The following is a 22,986-nucleotide window of genomic DNA, read 5'->3' as shown; positions in this document are numbered from 1 at the left end:
GCAAATTATATGTCAAAATAACGGAGGGTAAAAAACCACAAAGTTTTTCAGTGATTTTTTATTGTAGCTCTCCATAATGATAATATCTGAAGTTAATGTCTATTTAGTGGCATTACTGTGTTCAGAGTTGTATTCACGTGTAACTTTCTTCAGCAACTCTAAATGCTGACCCTTCGGCTTGAAATTACAGCATCCATCCGTGCTGGCTTTGCATTGAAACGGAAATGTTCAGAATCCGTATGATTTGTGTTATACGGTCGTATACGTAAGATTCACCACAAAATCTGTATGAACTACGTCTAAACCGTATGAGTTGACAGGTATGTCCTAAGAGCCCTGTCATACAACTTCTAGTGTTGTGAGGAAAGAGCAGTATGACCCCCTCCCCCCCCTACACTGGAGTAAATCAGCTCCCTACATAATGAGTACTAAAAATACCCAAAATTGATGTTTTATAAAAAAATTTTTTTACACATTTAAAACATAAATTCATAATTCTGTAGACTTTGGTTGTCAGTCGGGGAATTTTCCCTTTAGGAAAACGGGCACATCGCACACCTAGGGTAATGTTTTTTTTTTTTTTTTTTTTAAGGCATAGGACACATAGAAGAAAAATAAATCATCTCTGGTGCTTGAGCATCAGGAACGCGGCGTCCTACATGTGAGAATTCAGGGCAAACACGACGGCGCTGTGGAGCCATCGTGAGGAACGTCAGCCTCCGGAAGCGTCGCCGCCCCCGATTGGCCGAGGCCCGGTCACGTGACTGGCTCCCCAAGCGGAGTTTCCACGACAGCTGGAAGCCGAAACTGCAACGGGCGCATCGTCGCTTCTTCTTCTCTCGAAAAGAATCGGGACGAGAGAAAGAGAGAGAGAGAAAGAGAGAGCGAGCGAGCGAGCGAGGAAAACAAGCTCCTGCTCGTCTCGGCAACCCCCCCCCCCTCCCCTAGAGACACCCTGGTCTGGCATGGGCGACAAGAGGAGTCCCACAAGGTAACGACGGCGGCGGCCTAGGCGAGTGAAATGAAGCCGTGTGGTGGGGTGGGGGTGGGGGGGGGGAGACAGCAGCGAGCGCGCGGGGGTGGGTGGGGGCAAGGACAAAAAAAAAAAAAAAAAGAAGCCTTTTCTCCATGGTTTCTTCTTCTTCCCCATTTTGGCGTGCGTGCGCGCGCGCGCGGCTGTTTAAAACCTCATTGCGGGGCGCGTCCACACGATTTCCTTCAGTAAATCCCCGAGCCAGATGTGTGCCATCGATAGCCGTTCCTCGGCTCCTCTCCGTCTTCATGCTGCGTTCCCACCCCCCCCTTCGCTCATTCGCTCGTGTTGTTGTTCTCCCCCCCCCCCCCCCCCCTCAAGGCCGAAGCGTCAACCCAAGCCCTCCTCCGACGAGGGGTTTTGGGACTGCAGCGTGTGCACGTACAAGAACACGGCGGAGGCTTTTAAGTGCATGATGTGTGATGTCAGGAAAGGGACATCAACAAGGTAAGTCCTTCATTTGATTTCTTTTTATTCATATTTCTTTCATCTGCGCTGTAGCTCTGTAACTACCTTTCCGGTTATAATTTACGACATCGTAGTTTTGCACGTCTCTCGTCTTGGCAGTGAGTGATAGCACTTTTCATAAGAAAATATTGGGACTTTCTTAATTGCAGTGATGTCATGACAGCTTTTTTTTAAAAACATGAAAGTCTCACAAAAATGTCACAATTATCTACCTTCTGCCATCTAGTGGAAGAACATTTAATTGTTAATTTCTGTCGCTATACGTTCCTGGAATTTATAAACGTGTTATTTGTAGTTTTTGTATTTGTTGTTTTCAGATTGACGGGTTTGTACTTTTCATTTCTGAATATCAACATTCACAATGATGCCGTGATAATTCACTGGCTTGTGTGGCGCCAACTAGTGGCGAGGAGGACTTACGCAAAATCATTTTTTTGCCTTTAAGTATCTGTAGGTAGTATCGTTAGCCTTCGAGAGTGCCCAATACATTGAAATAAGGCCAACATTGGCCCTTCGCTCATTATGAATATCAACCAATTAAGTGAAATTTGATTATTTCCCATACCACACATCACAGTAGTTGGGGGGGGGGCACTGCCCTTCATTTTATTCTCATAATATGCATGATGATGATGTGTTATTACACATTACACAAGCATTTGGCATGCACTGATGTCAAAATATAACATTTTCTTTTATATGTCGTAGATCCCCCCACTCCCTCATATACTCACAGTTCAGCATCTGATGATTCATCTTTTAATTTTTTTTTTTTTTTGATTAAAACAAGTATTTTTTTCTACTTTATTCATTTATTTATTTTTTAAAATCTTTTTTCAACATAGAAAACAAAGCCTGGAAATGCTTATTTCTGCATATCTTTGTGTATTTCTGTATATTTGAACATTTCAGGCTTACATATTTTCAAATACAGCAGTACCGGTGGTCCCGATCCCCTGCGTCCTCCGTAAACCGGTTGTTTATTGTTTAATCAGCGCTCATTCCGTGGTGTTGACACTGACCTTAGTGAGATGAACGCGCGCGCACACGCGCACACACCCATCCATCTTTCTGTACTCGATGATAGCGACGGCGGCGGGGGAGGTGGGGGTGGAAGCTATCACACTATGCCCCCCCCCACCCCACCCCACCCCGCCCCGCCTCCCCACCCCCAATGTGCCGTCACCGATGTGAGTGAAGTGATCCAGGAAATGAGTGTATTCCTGCCGGACACTCGGTAACAGGATGAATCCGCAACAAAGGGCTGCGCGGCAGGAAACGCAACTTTGGCACAACAACGACAATCCGTGTGTGTGTGTGTGTGTAGGAGGGCTTTTTGTGAAAAGAGGTTGTCACCACAGCTGCTAGACAGACAGCCATAGCTTATTACTATGCAACAGCTTAATCAGCCTGCTGTCATCAGACACACACTCATGCGCAGATGCACTCGACGTGCGCATTTCGCACTCGGCTGCACGCCCGCGCGCACACACGTTCCGGTTTACATGTGCGGAGGGGACCGACGGGTCTTCTCGGCACGCTAGCGGTCGACGGCTGGCGCGTCGCAATTTTTTTTTTTCATCACCCTTCGCGTTGGCGACCACGTTTCAGCGACGCTTTGGCTCGTTCCGGGTGAATCATTGCCGGATGTGGTCGCCGCGAAGACCCGGCCGGGCCTCTTTTCTCGGGAGGCTTTGGTGCCTTGGCCAGCGTGACCACACACGCAGAAAGAGAAAATACTCCCTGAACTTGCATTGAGTGGACATTTTATTGTCACACAGATTGCTTTTCCCGTTTCCTTCCTGTATTGCAGTCGGAAACATAGAACTGAACACTTCCGGTCCCGGGCCTCGACAACGTCTGGTTCGAACAGTCGGCATTACGGACTCGCGGTTTTCTTGCGCAATGCGAGAGGTTGATGAAACATGCTTATTCACGCGGTGCAATTCTATGCGGCCTGATCCAGTTTTTTTCCATTTGTGCGGTGGTGGCGACGGTAGTGGCTTGCCAGCTGTCTCGGCTCCATCAACTTCATAGTCCAGTGGACAACCTCGACACGGAGACTACTTTTAGCTTCAGCTTTTCCGTTGTCCAATGTCGCCACAACGATGGTTTGGGGACCGAATGAGCAGCCATTCAGGTCCCATATTCTTCATCACTAGCGTCAATAGCCTTTCCCGTGGAAGCAATTCCAAGTACAAGTTGCAGTACCAGTCTGTTTTCTGGATGAATAGCACCACGGTGGACAAATTCCCCCGAGGATTTCAGATGTTCCTCATTTCTCGACTCACTCCACATTTCCTCGTGGTCGCTGCTGGGTCTGATTGCGCCCCGAGCTCTTTCAACAGATTGCTTGTTTGCTTGAACCGGGCCATGCCCAGTTTTGTTCGTTGGAATTTGGGCTCAGACTCCCCCTCTAATCCACCGTTTTCTATTCATCTCGATAGTAACAAATTACTTGGGAATCAGAATCTATCAAATATCTGTTATTCATGACTTAGTTTGACTGTGCTACTGTATTGAACTATTTTATTTAGTGCCCGTTTCATATTTTATTGGATTGATCGCTGTTTTTTATGTCGAGCATATTTTAACGTTATTATCAGTGGCTCTATTTTCCGCCTGCGGGTTATGTTGTCTGTAATGTTTTAATGTTTGCCGAGCTCTAGCGTTCAAATCTAATTTTCTTCCGGGACAATATGTCGGACGTCTACGGCCGTAGGAATGTATATAACGGATGGGACACGGTTATTCCATTTCTCGGCTGTTTAAATATAACCTGTTCAGCATTTTCTTCCTCCGTGTCCCCGGAATAATGTACAAAATCCCCCCCGTGGGGAAAATGTGTTCGAACCACTTGGCACGCCTGCGGCCGTTGGGAAAAGCTGAATGCTCAAGCGGCATAAAATTGGTCCGTATGTATACGTTGTCAGCGGGGAGCCAAATTTGCATGATGTCCGGAGCGAAGCAAGCAGAAATGTCTCTTGCTACACATTGTTTTTGTGTGCTATATGTTCATAGAATAGCAGGTAAAACGTCAAAATAAATCGCTTGACTGTACAGCCTTCGTCTACGTCTTCGGAATGCATCTTCATCAAGACTGATAATTAACCGTAGGAAGGACAGATAGGAGTGTGTGATGATTACATGTAGGCGGACACAGTCTGCACAAAAATAGATGCTGGATTAATTTCAAAATAAATTCCTAACGGGGATCTGATTTTCTCCCCCCGCACTGCAAAAGGTTCCCCCGTGAGCGACCGTGGAAACCGATCTATGTTCCCGAGTTTTGATGAATACACACCGACACACACGATGAGACAGTTTTGACTCGTAGAGGACAAACACATGCTCTTGTGGACACCGCTGGGAACTTAAAGGAGGAGGCGGGGGTCACTAAATCGTACCCCGTACGCGTTGGCCGGCGAAACGTTGTCGCCTTGGCTTGCCAACACTGCGGCAGAGACGGTCACACAGGTGGTCGCCGCTGTTAATGAACGTACAAAATAGACAAGCGGCTTTTCTGGGCGCCGTGCTAAAGGGCAAACAACACGGAGCATACAAATGCAAGATGCAAGATGGAGACGGGCTCCCTCGCTGGTTACTAAGCAAGGGTGACAAAGCTGGAACTAGCAAAAACGTGGTGACAAAAACTCTCGGAATCGCTTCTCAGTTTGATGCGGTGCGGTTTGAAAAAAAAAAAAAATGTCAGGAATGGCCTCCCAGAACCGCTGAACTTCATTTAGGGTTAACGAAAAGCCCTTTAAATAGTCGGTCGTGTGCATTGCCAGCCATCCGTCCATTTTCTTTGCCGCTTATCCTCACAAGGGGGAGTGCCAGCCAAACGCAGGGCGCACGGAGACAAACAGCCGCACTCACAATCACACCGATGGGGCAGTTTTTTTGAGTGTCCAATTGCACGTTTTAGGGATCTGGGAGGAAACTGGTGTGCCCAGAGAAAACCCACGCAGCACGGGGAGAACATGCAAACTCCACACAGGGAGGGCTCAGATTGAACCCGGGTCCACAGAACTGTGAGGCCAATGCTCTCCAGCTGCGCCACCGTGCCGCCATTGCCAGCTATTTAACATTATTTTGAATGTTATTCATGAATTCTAAACACATCCCCAGTTGTAGCAGGGTGTGCAGACTTGTCCAACCAGATTATTGGAGTCGTTTTATTTTTTTTCCATTTGAGTTGTAAAGGGGCGGCACGGTGGATCAGCTGGTCAAGCGTTGGCCTCACAGTTCTGAGGTCCCAGGTTCGATCCCTGACCCGCCTGTGAGGAGTTTGCATGTTCTCCCCTTGCCTGCGTGGGTTTCCTCCGGGTACTCCGGTTTCCTCCGCCGCCTGCCCGTTGACAGCTGGGATAGGCTCCAGCACTCCCCGTGACCCTTGTGAGGATAAGCCGCAAAGAAAAGGGATGGATAGATGAATGGATGGAGTTGTAAAGGGAATTTAGTGGTGAGAGGACTGAAATTGGTCTTGGTCTCATGCCTTTATATCACGAAAACATGCCGTTGGAACTGGGGTGTGTAGACTTTTCATAGCTGGGGTTTACTGTGACCTATAATTCTTTGGAGTGTACTATCCTTTGTGTACTTTCAACAAAAATCAGGACTCCCTTCGTTCCTCATTCTTTGGTTTTCAGACAGTTCATATAAAGTAGTTAGGGAACAAAATGGTAAACAAACCGCGTATGGTTTGTGTAACTTTATTTAAAATAAAACATAAACAGCTTCAATCTTTTATGTTCACAAAAAGGCGGCATAAATTGTCTTTTTTTTCTGAAATCTGCAATTCCAGACAGTAAAAAGTGATTTATTGCGCTATAAAAACATCAGCAGCAGCATTTGTTATCGCTTTGGCACCACGCTAAAAGCCTGAGGCATTTTTTTTTTTTTTAACGCCGCTGAAGTTGTATTTATTTATTATTTTTAATATCTTGGCATTACATTTGCCGAGCTGCATTGTGTTTGTGTTTAAACGCAAGGCAGTTTCATATCTTTGTCCTTGACCGAATATGCCAACCCTCATCATCACCCTATCATATTTCGTAATTTGCCTCTGCATGTAGCAATCATCATTTTTAGGATGGGCTATGGATAGAAGTTAAGGAAAAATGGGCTGGATCTAGCCGGTGGGACTCGGGTTTGATACCTCCGTTTTACATACCGTAATTCCTGCCCTACAGAGCGCACCTGGTTACAAGCCTCACCGACTACATCTGTAAAGGAAATACCATTTAGTACACACATAAGCTGCAGCTGTGTAAAAGCCCACTTGAAACACGAGATATTGATCAAGAAAGACGATACACAGAGAGTTTAACGCTAGCGCCGCGCTAACGCCAGCACCGCGCTAACACTGTGCTAACAGGGCCAGAAAAAAAAAAAACATACTGGTAAAAATCTAAGCGCCCTACTAAAGCTAGTACTAACTCTAGTGCTAACGCTAGCGCCGAGCTAAAGGTAGCACTAATGCTAACAGGGCCGGTTAAAATAAAACTTACCGGTAAATATCAGTGAGACCCGCCAGTAACACAGCAGCAACACGCTGGCATAGCGCTAACTGGCGCGGTAAAAGTTAAACGCTAGCGCTGTGCTAGCGTGTTACTGCCGTTTTTTACTAACTGGCCTCGTTACCACAGTGTTAGCATTAGCGCGGGGCTGGTCGGTCAGTTTTATTTTAACCGGCCCTGTTAGTGCTAACGCTAGTGCTAATGCTAACAGGGCCGGTTAAAAAAACATACTGGTAAAAATCTAAGCGCCGTGCTCGCGCTAGTGCTAACGCTAGCGCCAAGCCAAAGCTAGCGCTAACACTAACAGGGCCGGTTAAAATAAAACTTACCAGTAAATATCACTGAGAAACGCCAGTAACACACCGGCAACACGCTAGCATCACGCTAACAGGACCGGTAAACGCTAAACACTAGCGCTGTGCTAACGTGTTACTGCCGTGACTCAGTGATTTTCACCAGTATGTTTTTTTTAACTGGCCTTGTTAGCACAGTGTTAGCATTAGCGCGGGGCTGGCCGGTAAGTTTTATTTTACCCGGGCCTGTTAGCACTAACGCTAATGCTAACGCTAGTGCTAACACTGGCACAGAGCTAAAGCTAGCGCTAACGCTAACAGGGCCGGTTAAAATAAAACTTACCGGTTAAATATCACTGAAACATGCCAGTAGCACAGCAGCAACACGCTAGCGCAGCGCTAACAGGGCCTGTAAACGTCACTTCCTTTGCACATACATGCCACCGGTCTCATTCTTAACTTTTCCGCTCGAGTGTCCCTTCGCGGCCGTTAGGAAAAAACGCACAAATTCGCCGCGTGACCGCATAAATCGCAGGGTTGAAAGCTCGTGAAAAAAGTCACGGCATTTCCTTTTAAATGTCGATAGCTAAGCACATTCCATTATTTTCCACACCAATCTGTCCCCCCCCCCCTTTTCTCCAACAGCCCCCCCGCTAACATCCCCTTTCTGCATTTCCTCCCTCGCCGGAGTTGAACTCAACCCAGGGCGCCCTGCACGGACAGGCGGACTGATGCACAGCTTTCATCACTGCTGCATAAACAAGCCGCAACCTTCTCTGTCAGCATTTGGAAAGCGCGTCATCCCTGCGGGCGCAGAACCGGGTCCGACGGCAGCGTAGCGACCGCGGATAGACGGCGATTAATCATTACCGATGCCTAACGGGGGTTAACGCCGTGCCGGTCTCCATGCAAATGTCGGGGGCTCCCGGAATTCGGAACGTAAGGATGTGTTTGTTCTTCGTACGACAGAGCCGTGTTTGTTCTGACGAGGTTAAAGCTTCCGGTGGCCACGCCGCATACGAATAGCGAGTGTACAACGAGGGGTTGACAGGGGAGGGGGGCGGGAAATGAAGCGTGCCGTAGCCACGTCACCGCGGCTCAAGATTACGGCTACGTGATAAGCCTGTAATTACGGCGCTGACACTGATGCATGACATTCGGCTCTGAGCGGGAGTCTGGAGGGGGAGAATGTGGCGATGTGGCTAGCGGGCTGTCTAAAAGGTGTCATAAACCACAGGATGCGACAAGCCATCTGTCCCCCCCCCCCCGACCCCCTTTCCACACACGTACACACGTGCGCAATCGCACGCGCGCGACGTTAGCATGTCGAGGCGAGGAGGAGACATTAATCATCAGGTTGGATGAGCTCCCAGGAGCTAGCCTCGCTACCTGCTGATCAAAAATGCGCGAGCGGGTCCTGACACACGGACGCCCACGCCCGCGCCAAGAATGCGCGGCGGAGCATAAAATAAGCTATTTCGCAACAATCATCACGGGAGCCGAGACCGCTGTCGTAGTATCAATCACGCGGGTTGTTTGTTCGCCGCGCAAAGCCCCTTTTTAGCGCACAATGAAATTGGCCGCAGACTCTTTAACGGCCACTTTATTGTCGATGGATTGATGATCATAAATATCATACCACGATGTGCAGATTGGTGTGGTCAACGGTAGCTGGGAGGAACTCAAAATTGAAATAAAACTATGGTTGAGGACTTCAACCGTTAGCTTAATTTGAAAACTTAACTTTAGCTCCCGCCGTAGACTATGAAGTCTTGCATCCTCCTCCGATGAAAAAATAGCAGTATCGGTTGATCGGGAAGACGGAGGAATACTTCCATACGGATGTGAACCTGTGGCTGTAATTAATGTTGAATATTCGGATGGTTCTTCGGGCCGATTGAGTCTGACTACTTGTAGGCCTACGCGCGACATAAGTGCGTTAACAAATGCCCCCGGCAGCCGCGGATGGTTCTTCGGACAGGAATGACGCGGAGGCGGACCGCGAGCCGAGCTTCCAGGCGGCAGAGGCCTTTAGCCGAGCTTCGGTGGCCGCGGAGGGCTTTAGCCTAGCTTCGGCGTTTGGGGCTAACGGCCTCCGCCGCCTGGAAGCTCGGCTCGGGGTCCGCCGCCGCCCGCTTCATTAGCCTGGGACGCCGAAGCTAGGCTAAAGGCCTCCGCCGCCTCCGAAGCTCGGCCAAAGGCCTCCCCGGACGTCGAAGCGCGGCTCGCGGCCTGGCTCGAGGACCAGGTCCCTTCGCAATAGCTGAGCACAGCCTCCCCTTCTTCTTCTTCTTCTTCTCCATCCGCCTCTCAGCAGTAATCCTAAATACATCATCTTGTTTATTATTTGCTGGTATTTTGATGCAAATTCCGACTTTAATGGCGGAATCCGGCTCGCAGCGAGTCGAAATTCGAGTTAAGCCGCTACTGTGGGAACGGATCTCGGTCGTAGACCGAGGACTCCCCGGATTGCCGAGCTGGAACGTTCCAACTGCTCCTCCGTAACGGGTGGCCCTCATGCCCGTTTCGACCCTGCAATCGGTGGCGAGGACGGAGTTCTGATGGATGGTTGGATCCAAGGAACCCGGCCGGGCCATTGCTTACCGAGCCGCAGAGTTGAACATACTAATCGGGATTACATCTGCCGGTGGTGGCCACGTCGTCCAAGTGGTTTTGCTAACGTCTCAAATGGTCAACATTCGGTTAGACACGATTTCTCGCAATCAATAAAACAATTTCATAGATTATACCCAAGCGAGCCAAAGCGTTTCACCGTTTAAGAGCCTTCCCCTCGGCTATCAAAAATCGCTATACGGCACCATAAGTGTGCACACCCTGCTGTCGATGGCCAAAATGAGTAATAGGCTGTTATTATTCTTTCATTAACTGGAAGTGTGGAGTTCCCCCCCCCCCTTTTGCACAAACTCTGGTGTGTGTCTGTGGTCGTTTTTTTTTTTTTTTTTTAATTTTTTGGTCCGGCCAGATGTTGGAAATGTGCAAGGTCAGCGGGAGGGGGGGGGGAGGTCGTCGAGGAGGGGAGCTCGAGGAGCGTGATAGCGCCAAATGCTCAGTGGCGTTCGTGTCTGTGTGTGTGTGTGTGTGTGCGCACGCAAATATGTGTTTGGGACATATTTGGGATTGGGGTTGACCAGAGTTTTTCCCCCCGTCAGGAAAGCGAGTTTAAGGGATCTGCGGTCACAGATGTACTCTGATGACTGCAGGACGGAAGAAGTTCCAGGTGGATTTGGAGGTGTGAATGACGGTTGCTATGGAGAATTACACTGATTAGACTTATGAACCATGAAACACGCATACACGTATACTATAAATTATTCATCGCGCAAATCAGGGGTGTCAAACTCATTTTTCTCGCGGGCCACAAATTGTTGTTCCGGTTTCCCTCAGAAGGCCATTATGAGTGTGAAACAAAAATATTTACCGTCATTTCCGGCCTTTAAGCCGCGACCGTTTTCACACGCTTTCAACCCTGCGGTTTATGCGGTGATGCGGCTAATTTGTCCATTTTTTCCTCACTGCCGCAAGGGGGCACTCGAGCGGAAAAGGTAAGAGTGAGACCGGTGGAATATATGTGCCGAGGAAGTGACTTTTACCGGTTCGGCCCTGTTAGCGCTGCGCTAGCGTGTTACTGCCGCGTCTCAGTGATTTTTACCGGTATGTTTTTTTTTTTACCGGCCCTGTTAGCCGTGCGCTAGCGTGTTACTGCCATGTGTCAGTGATTTTTACCGGTATGTTTTTTTTTTCAACAGGCCCTGTTAGCATGGCGTTAGCGCGGTGGCGCTAGCGTTAAACTCTCTGTGTACCGTCTTTCTTTATAAATATCTCGTGTTTCAATGTGGGCTTTTACACAGGTGCGGCGTATGTATGTACCAAATGGTATTTCCTTTACAAATGTACTGGGTGAGGCTTATAACCAGGTGCGCTCTGCAGGCCGGGAATTACGGTAGCCATCTCATCGTAATCGCATCGTCAATTTATGAACTAGTTTTGGAATCATAAATCAAGGGTAATGTGTTTTTCAACTATTCACATTTGGTCACACCAAAAAAAATGCTTGTAATATCTCAACTTTAGCATTTATGATATATGAGAATTTGAAATGTTGGTACAGAATCATGGAAATCGACATTCTAGATTTGCCTTCACGGGCCAGACAAAATCATGTGGTGGGCCAGATCTGGCCCCCGGGCCTTGAGTTTGACACCAGTGATATAAACTGTTGATCGTACCATTGATTTTTTTTTTTTTTTTTTCCCACATGCATAAATCTATATACTCTTCGCCCACATGATTCCAAGGTTTAAGTGCAACGATGATAACCGTTCGATATGGCGAACAGACCTCCCTCTGTTTTGATGCGCTGTGCTAATATTAGATTGTCTCCTCCCTCGCTTCGAGGTTATTGAACCGGCCAAATGGGCAAGATTCTGTTTCATAGTAATACGCGATATAATGAGGCGAATCGAACGCACGATGTTTGTCATATTTCACTCTGGCGCAGCGTCATCAAATAGAAGCTTTTGTTGCCTTTTCAGGAGTTGGGAGATTTGGAGTTCCGCGAGCCCGCGCCGTTTGGCCCAAGGGCGAGAAAGACAACGGGTGTTTTGTGAGCGCTCGGCGGTTATGGCGGCCCCCACAAAACAAGCTTTGTTGCTTAAGGAGGAGGATCAGGTTTTTCAAGGGGAGCGGCAAATTGCTCCCAACCACAACTGCGAGAGGATTTAAGGCGGCGTGAAAGGGGGGCGACACGGCAAACAAAATGACAGGGAGAGCTTTTTAATGGTCAAGTGTCATCCTAATATAGATATTGTAATTAAAAATACATATAACATTATGCACTTCAATGTCCATACAAAACAATAAATATGAGCGGAGAGCGCGTCATCCATGCGCAAAGTTGCGGAAGTGCCACCCCGGCCGACAAGTTTCCAGCGCCGAGGTGGCTTATCACGGCGCCGAGCTGGGCCGCTTTACGGCGTTGTTCATAGCCGCCGCCGTCCACGATGATCATCGTCGCCGAGCCGGGGTGCTTTACGGGGGTTGTCGTCGCACGTGGCTGAATGCGCCGCTGCCGGCGGCGCTGTTCATAGCCGTGGCCATCTGCGAGCCCGACGCGGCAGCCTTCGCTGAAGCCGTGACCGGCGCCTCGGCCGGGGTGGCTCATTATCGGCGCAGAGGTGTCTTATCACGCAGCCGAGCCGAGCTGCTTTACGGCGTTGTCGTCGCACGGGGCTGAGTGCGCCATTGTCGGCAGCGTTGTTCAAAGCCGCCGCCATCCGCAAGCCTTCGCCGGCGAGCCAACACGGCAGCCGTCTGACGCAGACATCGACACATTTAGCACCCCTGTCATATGTATGCGGATCTTTTGTTACATTATGAGAGATGAATTACGTGGTCCGCCCCAAACTATTAGTAGCAGTATTAGTTTTTTTAGTAGCTATATACACACACCTACCTGTCATTTGGAACCCACGAAGCTCTCGTCCTTTGCACCCGTGAAATCCATTTTTCACGACGAACCGGGTCTGAAAAGTATGAAGAGCGAATCCTTCCTCCCGAGGGTTCGAGCGATGTCCAGCGATGCAACGAGCCGGCATTTTGGCTAACACGAAGGAACAACGAGCTACCTTCCCGCGGGTAAAACTAACAGAAACAAACGAGTCCACTTGAGGGCGGTCCTGCCATGTACGTCACTTCCTGCTTCTAGGATTTACGTGGCGGGAGTTACAAAAAGCCATAAAAAACGGATGCGTCCATGTCGGCTGCCGTTTTTTTTCTTCTCATTAATAACGTACTAAAAATCATGCATTTCATGACAGTGGACCTTTAAGCCGAGCATCAAATTGGGTCACCATTGAATCATTAAACAACATTCATGCCCCCCCTAACTAATAACCCTGACATGCGCGAGTCACATTTCTGCAATCAATCAGCAGAGTTCACCCAAAGCTTAATGCAGTCAATTTTACGTCTCGGTCCTGATGTCGTATCAGGCTACCGTCGAGTGAACAATATCAAAAATTAATGAGCGCTGCGCTCGTCAGCGCATCCCCGCCGTGCCCCCGTTGCCTCACCCACGCGCGCCGTCTGTGCGTTCGCGCAGCCATCTGCCAAAGGTGCCTCGGAGAGTCGTGTATTTGGCGTTCATTTTTAAAACGCGTGGACTGCAGGTAGATGCAGCGTTGCTTTTTTTACGATGATGATTATTATTTAACATGCCAGTTCATGGGGGTTTGTGTGCACACAAGCGGGCACTCTCAACAGATGGCCTTTTCAGCACACTTGCCTCTCGGCTTGGGCTGCTGCCAGCCTTCAAAACACACACACACACACACACACTCCATCAAAGCAATACAGTTTCAGCCTTTGTGCACGCACCAACAACTGCCGCGGATCAGGTGATCCGAGAGGAATGTTTGGCAGTCGGCGCTGATACGAGAGTCTGTTCAATATTGCTCGCGCTGTGAACAAGTACCGTAATTTCCGGCCGACAAGCAGCGACTTTTTCTACACGCTTTCAACCCTTCAAAACGCGGTGACGCGGCTAATTTGTGCATTTTTTTTTCCTAACGGCCGCTAGGGGGCACTCGTGAGGAGTGAGACCGGTGGAATGTATGCGCCGAGGATGTGACTTTTACCGGTCCGGCCCTGTTAGCGCTGCGCTAGCGTGTTACTGCCACGTCTCAGTGATTTTTACCGGTATTTTTTTTTTTCAACCGGCCCCGTTAGCATGGCATTAGCACGACTGCGCTTGTGTTGGCTTTAGCACGGTGGCGCTAGGATTAAACTCTCTGTGTACCATCTTTCTTTGTAAATATCCGGTGGAATATATGTGCAGAGGAAGTGACTTTTACCAGCCTTGTAGCATTAGCGCTGTGCTAACACTGGCTTTAGCTCGGCGCCAGTGTTAGCACTAGCGTTAGCACTAGCTTTAGCGCGGGGCTACCGTTAGCACTAACAGGGACAGTTAAAATAAAACTTACCGACCAGCCCCGCGCTAACGGTGACACTGTGCTAACAGTTAAAAAAAAACATACTGGTAAAAATCACTGAGTCACGGCAGTATCACGCTAGCACAGCGCTAGCGTTTAACTTTTACCGGCCCTGTTAGCGCTATGCTAGCATGTTGCTGCTGTCTTACTGGCGTGTCTCAGTGATACAGTATTTACCGGTAAATTTTATTTTAACCGGCCCTGTTAGCATTAGTGTTAGTGCTCGCGTTAGCTCGGCGCTAGCGTTAGCAATAATGTTAGCACTAGCTTTAGCACGGCACTTAGATTTGTACCTGTACGTTATTTTTTAACTGGCCCTGTTATCACAGTGTTAGCGTTAGCGCGGCGCCAGCGTTAAACTCTTTCTGTGTTCCGTCTTTCTTTGAAAATATCTCTTGTTTCAACGTGGGCACTTGCGGGTTTTACACAACTGTGGCTCATGTATGTACCAAATGGTATTTCCTTTACAAATGTACTCGGTGAGGCTTGCGCATGCGCATTACTCACAAAGAGACTTTGCAGCACTGGGAGTGCACAGACCGTCACACTGGCCCTGTTAGCGCTGCGCTAGCGTTCGTGCTGTGCTAGAGTGTTGCTGCTTTGTTACTGGCGTGTCCCAGTGATATTTACCCGTAGGTTTTATTTTAACCGGCCCTGTTAGCGTTAATGCTAGCACGGCGCTAGCTTTAGTGTGGCGCTAGCGTTAGCATTAGCCTGACCTCTGCAGATGACGTTGCAAGCAATATGGCTACAACTTGGATGTCGAGTGAGACTTCTGCATCTTTGCGCATGGGTGACGCCCTCTCCGCTCATATTTGTTTTTTCGTATTGACATTGAATGTTACTTTTCATTACAATATCTATTTTAGAATCGTTATCGGCACGTCAGTGGGCCTTTAAATATGACAAAATCAAACTGGCCAAAAGATGTCAAAAACTGCTATAAAACCAAAGAGAGGTGAAAACAGATGAGAAATAAAGTAGCTGACATCAGTCAGTCTGTAAAACACGGGTGTCAAACTCAAGGCTTGGGGGCCAGATCCGGCCCGCCGCAGAATTTTATGTGGCCTGCGGAGGAAAATCATGTTATCTTTCCATGATTTTTGTTAAAAATAAGTACCAGAATTGTCATATCATAAATGATAACATTAAGATATTGCAAGCATTTTTGTGTCACCAAACAGCAATAGTTGAAAAAACCCATTACCCTTGATTTCCGATTCCAAAACGAGTTCATAAATTTTGTGTGTAAATGTGATGAGGCGGTTAAAGATTTTTATGGTTTCACAGTCATAACGGCCCTCTGAGGGAAACCGCGAGTACGATGCGGCACGCGACAAAAAATTAGCTCGACACCCCTGCTGCAAAGGATTACGAAGCCATTTCAAAAGCTTGAGATCCCGTCCCAGAAGGAGCCGCCCAACATAAATTCACTCCCAAGAGGACAGCGACGACTCATCCGGGAGGTCACAAAAGAACCCGGGGCAACATTTGAAGAACTGCTTCAGTTAAGGCTACGGTTTATGACTCAAGAATAAGGAAGAGACTGGACAAAAATAGCAGCCGGGAAAGAGCTCCAAGGCGAAAACCACTGCTGACCACAAAGAACAAACCCCCCCACCTGCCCATCTGTATTAAATTTGGGGAAAATGTTCTATGGACTGATGAGACAAAAGTTGAACTTTTTGTCTCGTTCCATTTTGCATAAATGTAACATAGAGTTGCAGAAAAAGAACATGGTACAAACAGTCAAACGCGGCGGTCGTTGTCTGCTTTACCACTGAAGGGCCTGGATGACTTGTTGTGATTGATGGACCCGTGAAGTCTGCTCTTTCGTGCAAAACCCAGTCGTCGAATGTTCTGCCATCAGTTTGTGACCTCAAGCTTAATAAAAGGAGGGCCTTTTTAAGTCCGGACTTGTATTGAAAGACCATTTGTGCCGAAAACCCTCCAGTGTTACTGCATTAAAATAATTATGGGAGAAATTGTGGGCAAAAAAACTAAGATTTCATTTGTTGCTGCTGAGGGTGGTCCAACCAGGGGGGCAATTATGTTTTTGCACAGGGCCAGGGAGCTGTGAATATGTTTTTTCATTAATAAATACCATTTTATGTTCCTGGGAGGGGGTGGGGGGGGGTGGGGGCCTGGAGCCCCCCAGCTGCCTTTTTAGCCCGCAGGTGGGGGACTCAATGAACTGGTCACGAGCCAATTTTACGGCTGTTTGATATCGTAACTTCCATGATTTTATCCAAAGAGCCAAAGAGAAATTCTCATTTAACAAGTTTCCCATAATCCTTAGCTACGAGACCGCAGGTGTCAAACTCAAGGCCTGGGGGCCAGATCTGGACCGCCACATGATTTTATGTTGCCCGCAAAGACAAATCTAGAGTGTGAATTTCCATGATTCTTTTAAAAATCTGGACCAAAATTTAAAATGATCATAATCACAAATAGGCAGCACGGTGGTCCAGCTGGTAAAGCGTTGGCCTCACAGTTCTGAGGTCCCGGGTTCAATCCCGGACCCGGCTCTGTGGAGTTTGCATGTTCTCCCCGTGCCTGCATGAGTTTCCTCCGGACACTCTGGTTTCCTCCCACATTCCAAAAACATGCAAACATTAATTGGACACTCTAAATTGCCCATAGGTGTGATTTTGAGTGCGGCTGTTTGTCTCTATGTGCCATGCGAGTGGTGTACCCCGCCTCCTGCCTGTCGACAGCCGGGATAGGCTCCAGCACTCCCCACGACCCTCGTCAGGATAAGAAGAAAATGGATGGATGGATAATCATAAATGATAAAGTTGAATTATTACAAGCATTTTTGTGTTACCAAAAATGAATACCGTAATTTTCGGCCCGCAAGCCGGGACTTTTTTCACACGTTTTCAACCCTTTATACGGGGATGCTGCTAATTTGTGCATTTTTTCTAACGGCCACAAGGGGGCACTCGAGCGGAAAAGGTGAGAGTGAGACCGGTGGACTATATGTGCCGAGGAAGTGACTTTTACAGGCCCTGTTAGCGCTGTGCTAGCGTGTAGCTGCTGTGTTACCAGCACTGTTCCCTCTCATTTAAAAAAAGGCCATGAGCGCCCCCTTTGACCACTTTGAGCAACATTAGACGTATGGCCAATCAGTATTATCCATTGAAGTTACATCCCTCATTAAAAGGTTCAGATTATATTCCCATCAGAACATTTTTAAGAACAATTTTGTGTTTTTGCAAACTTACACCGTTAAAAAATACATCGCTAGCCAAACCAAGCCAACTAGGAACTATAAATTTGAAATGTCGCTTCCAACTTTGTTTCATCAATTTTTTTTTTCAAACTTTTACCATTATTACCGAGCGAAAATGTAAGCAGCGTGTCTAATTCTCTTTGCTCTCCGCTGACCAGACTGTGTTGCTAACTAAAGCGCTGGTGGTAAACCGTGTTTGCAATTATGAGTGTACCCCTTTAAGAGTGGAGGTGGGCGGGGTCAGGTAAAGTAGGAAGTAGAGTGTGTGTCCAGGTGTGGCTGAGCAACAGCTCGTCGTGAGCGGGAAAAACCTGCTGCCTGTTTTTTTTAAAAAAAAAAAAAAAAAAAAAAAAAGACTCATGCTACAGCTGAGTTGGCTCTGTTTTCATCTGCTCTGAGAGTTTGCAAAGTTAGGTTACATTGTTTACCGATAAGTTTTATTTTAACCGGCCCTGCTAGCGCCGCGCTAACTGTGCTAACGCCGCACTTACGGTGCTAGCGCCGCGCTAACGGTGCGGTAAAGTTAAACTCGTTCTGTCTACCATCTTTCTTTGTAAATATCTCGCGGCTTTTACACAGCTGCGGCCTATGCATGTACGAAATGGTATTTCCTTTACAAAATGTCCTCGGTGGGTGAGAGGCTCGTCACCAGGTGCGCTCTGTAGGCCGGGAATGGATAGGTTTCAAATGGCGCCATCTTGTGTCACCACCACCCTTTGACCAATGGGACAAAAATGACGATAGAAAAAAAGTACACCCTTCACCTCTCACCTGTGTTCTTTGACCTCTATGACACACAAGATGGCGTAATTGGAAACCTATCCATTACGCTAGTTGCGAAACACATTCCTCTTGATTTCTGATTCCAAAAACGATTTCATAAAGTGATGTCGTCAATATGATGAGGTGAAAATGTCATAATGGCCCTCTTGAGGGAAACTGGAACAACAAATGAGTTTTGACACCCAGACTATGATTTCAACAACTTGCAACTATGAAAGGATGAGTAAAAATCCATATCTGGTGCCAACTCTAATTTCAACATATTTTTTCATCTGCACAATTTGATCCATCTTGCATTCAATTGTGCCTAATGAGGTGTCCAGTTAAAGGGGGAATCCAGTGCTCTGCATGAACAGTGTATCCAATAATTCATGGAATATGTCCTCTATTTTGACAATATGATGTGAAATCCTCTCTCGTTTAATAGTGGTTTGAGAAGATTTTTATCGACAATTATGAATTTTCAGGGGCGCTGCCATTTTCGCAAGGCACGTGACTTACGTGCGCGGATGTGACGTGTAAGGCGCCGCACCAAAGGCTCGATTACATTTTGCCCAGCGCTGATTTCTCGGATTTATCCTCATCTGGTGAAGAAACGGCAATATCGGTTGATGGGGAAGACGGAGGAACACTTCCATAAAGATTTGAACCTGTGGCGCTATCAACCGATACTGCTATTTCTTCGTCAGATGAGGATAAGTCCGAGAAATCGGCGCTGGCCGTAATGGCGTCCCACGTAATCCGGCGTCAGATCCGCGCTCGTGGGTCATGTGACTCTTGAATTTATCCGATTGGTCCAAGGACATTGGTGACCCGTCCGTTACGGTAGCTGCAAAACACATTCCCCTTGATTTCTGATTCCGAAACTATGACGTCAACATGATGAGATGACCCGAACAACAAATGGGTTTTGACAACCCTGTACTAGACTACCACTATGAAAGGATGAGTCAAATCTGGTGCCGACTATAATTTCAACATATTTTTACACCCGCACCATTTGATCCACCCTGCTTTTCGATTGTGCCTAATGATGTGTCCAGTTCACGTACAAATGCAGCGTTGACTGTGACAGTGTCACCGCGAAAATGGCTTTCGAACGGCCGAATCTTTATCCTGCATGCGCCGAGTGTCACCGAGCGCCACTTTGAAGACCACTTCAGGTGCACCCCCACTTAACCCACCCCGGCAGCCATTATTGACTCTTGATCACGGCGGCGCGCTAGCACAGCGCAATGTGCTCGGCGCGATTTTACCTCTCATTAATCTGCCGCAATCCCCCCCCCCCCCCCCCCTTGGTCCCCTCAAACCCCGACCCGCCAGGAAGCCACGCCCAGTCTCCCAGCTTGTCTCGCAGCAGCAGGCCACTCAGCAGTTTGTGTTACCCTCGCAGCCCAAGAAGGAGAGGAAGGAGCGCGTCGAGCGAGAGAAAAGCGACAAAGAGCCGGCGCTCAAGAAGAACAGTCACAAGAAGATGAGGTGAGCGGGGTTAGCATCAGGTGGACGGGCTGCGGGGGGAGTTTGTCGGAGTTTTCATTTTTTTTTTTGCCGTTATTCAGGCCCAGGTTAAGAAACATTGACCGCAGCAGCGCCCAGCACCTGGAAGTGACGGTGGGCGACCTCACGGTCACCATCACGGACTTTAAGGAGAAGGCCAGGCCCCCGTCCGCCTCGGCGGCGTCGTCGTCGTCCTCCGGCGCCGCGTCGTCCGCCGACCACCACGGCCAGAACGGCTCCAGCTCGGAAACCACGGAGAAGGGCCTCTCGCGCTCGTCCTCGCCCCGGGGGGACGGCGGCTCGGTTAACGGGGAGTCCCACTGAGCTCGCCCTCCACACGTCACCCTACTTCCTACCTGGCTGATTTTCTCAAACGGATTCTTTGGTTTTTCGACGGGAACCGGGGACCCCCCCCCCGCCCCGATCGCGACTTTCATTTAGGAAGCGTTCCACGTAACACTAATTGCATTTTCATTATGACAGTTTTGGTGCAGTTGAGATGATCCCACTTTTTGTTTTTCAGGACTGTGATTTACATGCTGAGACAAGTTTTGGACAGTATGAAGTGCTGCAGGGATGCACCTTGTTTTTTTTTTTGTTTTTTTTTGAGGGTGGGGGTCGGGGTGGAGTGGGCTTCCAGGGCCCATCTATGACACCCTGCAACCTCAAACTCACTACTCCGAAACTCCTTACGAACTTCTGTAGGAAGATGTTTTTGGACACATCCATTCAGACTCTGGGCTATTGTTTAATAAGGTTATGCTTGTTTGTTCGCATGTTTTTTTTTTTTTTTTCCATTAAAGCCAACATTTAGGGAAGGTTTAGTATATTATTAAAGGTCAAGTGTCATGAAATGGATGATTTTTAGTATGTTATTAATGAAAAAAACGGCGGCTGGTATGGACCCATCGTTTTTTTTCACCACAAAACGGGATTTTGACATATGGCTTTTTGTCTCTCTCGAGGGATTTGTTTTCGAGAAGAAGCAGGAAGTGACATACATGACAGGACCGCCCTCAAGTGGACTCGTTTGTTTCTGTTAGTTTTACCTGCGGGAAGCTAGCTCGTCGTTCCTTCGCGTTAGCCGAAATGCCGGCTCGTTGCATTGCTGGATATCGCTCGAACGCTTGGGAGGATGGATTTAGCCTTCATGAGTTTGCAAGAGACCCGCGTCGTCGGGAAAAATGGATTGCACGGGTGCAGAGGACGAGGGCTTCGTGGGTTCCAAACGACAGGTAGGTGTGGAAACGGCGACTAAAAAAAATAATAGTTTGGGGCAGACCATGTAAGCGGTCTCTCATAACATAAAAGATCGGCGTACGTATGACAGGCATGCTAAATGTGTCATGTGCGTGTCAGACAGCTTCCATGTCGGGCTTGCCGGCGAAGGCTGCCGCGTCGGCAGCGGCTATGAACGACGCTCCCGACAACGGCCCGCTCAGCCCCGTGCGACGACAACGCCGTAAAGCAGCCCGGCTCGGCTCCAATAATGAGCCAACCCGGCCGGTGCGCCGCGTCTGCTGGTCACGGCTTCAGCGAAGGCTGCCGCGTCGCGCTCGCGAATGGCAGCGGCTCTGCCGACAATGGCGCACGAAGCTGCGAGGGACGACAATACCGTAACGCAGCCCGGCCAAAAATGACCCACCCCCCGGCCAAGGCGCCGCGTCCGCCGGTCACGGCTTCAGCAAAGGCTGCTGCGTCTGGCTCGCCGGCGAAGGCTGCCGCGTCGGGCTTGCAGATGTTATGAACAGCGCTGCCGGCAATGGCGCACTCGGCCGCGTGTGACGACAACGCCGTAAAGCGCCCCGGCTCGGTGGTGTTGATCATCGCGTATTAACATTGAAGTGAATAACGTTATATGTATTTTTCATTACAATATCTATTTAGAATGTTTATAGGGATGACACTTGACCTTTAAGGGTAATAATACCAGTATATTTTTGGGTTTTTGGGGGTTATTTTGATCGTGTGCCAGTAGTGGAGTCTTGGAGCTAATTGTACAAATTGGGTTTTGTTGGACTTAAATTGCAATAATAGCAACGGATTTCTGTTGCGTTAATGTCAACGGGTTCAAACGCAAGCCAGCTCGGACGGAATTTAGGATTGACGCCCGCGGAATGAAATAATAATAAAAAATAATAATAATTCGGCAGATCCTTAATAATTCTTCCCTGTAATTTTGCAAACTGGCACATTTCAAATCAGGTTGAAGATATTTTCAAACTGAACACACATTTTTACATGACTACCCCCCCCGTTAAATCTCAGCCAAGGTGACGTGGATCCTGTTCTGCAGATAAGGCGCCAAACATCACATTTAAAGACTTCCAGACATTCCGGCTCACACCGGGACTGGGCCGATTTTCCAAAACTTTATCCTCCAATTGTTTTCATGTAGCCAATTGTTGGGGGGGGGGGGGGGGGGGGCTTTAGATGTACTAAACTTCCAGCTGAGCAATGACTAGTTATTATAACGACACAATTACTTTTCCAAACCTTTAGATTCGCACAGATAAATGGATATTTACGACATATTGTACTACCATGTTTTAATGTGGCTGTATTATCTATCATATCAGTGTTATTGCAACTTTTTTTTTTTGGGGGGGGGGTGTTAAATATTTTAAGCAAGAGATTCAGAGAACAGCATGATAAAATGTTATAATTATGGGACAAGCTATGTTAGTATTGTTTAGAGGTAAGGTTCACAACACTAGCTGGGACTATGTGCGTGGGCCAGCGAGAACTGCTTAGAGATACTACTTGGTCGTGTGCAACGGTGGAATGATTTTTTTTTTTTTTTAATTCATTGGTACCATTTCCCTTTTCTTTTCTGTTGTTTTGAAGTGCTTATTACATGTTTATCACATGTCTATATTAGAGCATAACAAAATGCAAACCAAAACTATTTATGCATCCCCCACCCCCTTTTTATTCTATTGAACTGCCCTTCAGTACGTCAAACAAAGACAGCGCATTGATACAGATTTTTTTTTTTCCCACCCTTCAGCACCACCTGGTGAATCATTCAGTAACTCCTGCTGAACACGTATGGGATAATAATTCATTTACCCCGATAAATACGGTACTAGTAGGTAGTGATATTGCAGTTATGAGTGCTACTTATTGATTAGCAGCCATTTTT

General features: G+C 47.9%; 1 protein-coding gene across 2 annotated transcripts; it reads left to right on the top strand.

Moving 5' to 3' along the window:
• The first annotated feature begins 15 nt into the window (after nt 1-15).
• On the top strand, nt 16-22,255 carry yaf2 (YY1 associated factor 2). Of its 2 annotated transcripts, XM_061806628.1 has the most exons (5): nt 16-991; nt 1,355-1,480; nt 19,388-19,507; nt 19,668-19,823; nt 19,904-22,255. In XM_061806628.1, the coding sequence occupies exons 1-5, from the start codon at nt 966-968 to the stop codon at nt 20,163-20,165; spliced, it is 690 nt and encodes a 229-aa protein (XP_061662612.1). In that variant the 5' UTR covers nt 16-965; the 3' UTR covers nt 20,166-22,255. The 2 variants fall into 2 exon arrangements, with proteins under 2 accessions (XP_061662612.1, XP_061662613.1); XM_061806629.1 differs by lacking the exon at nt 19,388-19,507.
• The last annotated feature ends 731 nt before the right edge of the window (nt 22,256-22,986 follow it).

Source organism: Syngnathoides biaculeatus, chromosome 20 (genome assembly GCF_019802595.1).
Source record: "Syngnathoides biaculeatus isolate LvHL_M chromosome 20, ASM1980259v1, whole genome shotgun sequence".
NCBI lineage: Eukaryota > Metazoa > Chordata > Actinopteri > Syngnathiformes > Syngnathidae > Syngnathoides > Syngnathoides biaculeatus.
The sequence above is the reverse complement of the archived record's forward strand: the minus strand, read 5'-3'. Positions and strand labels throughout refer to the sequence as shown.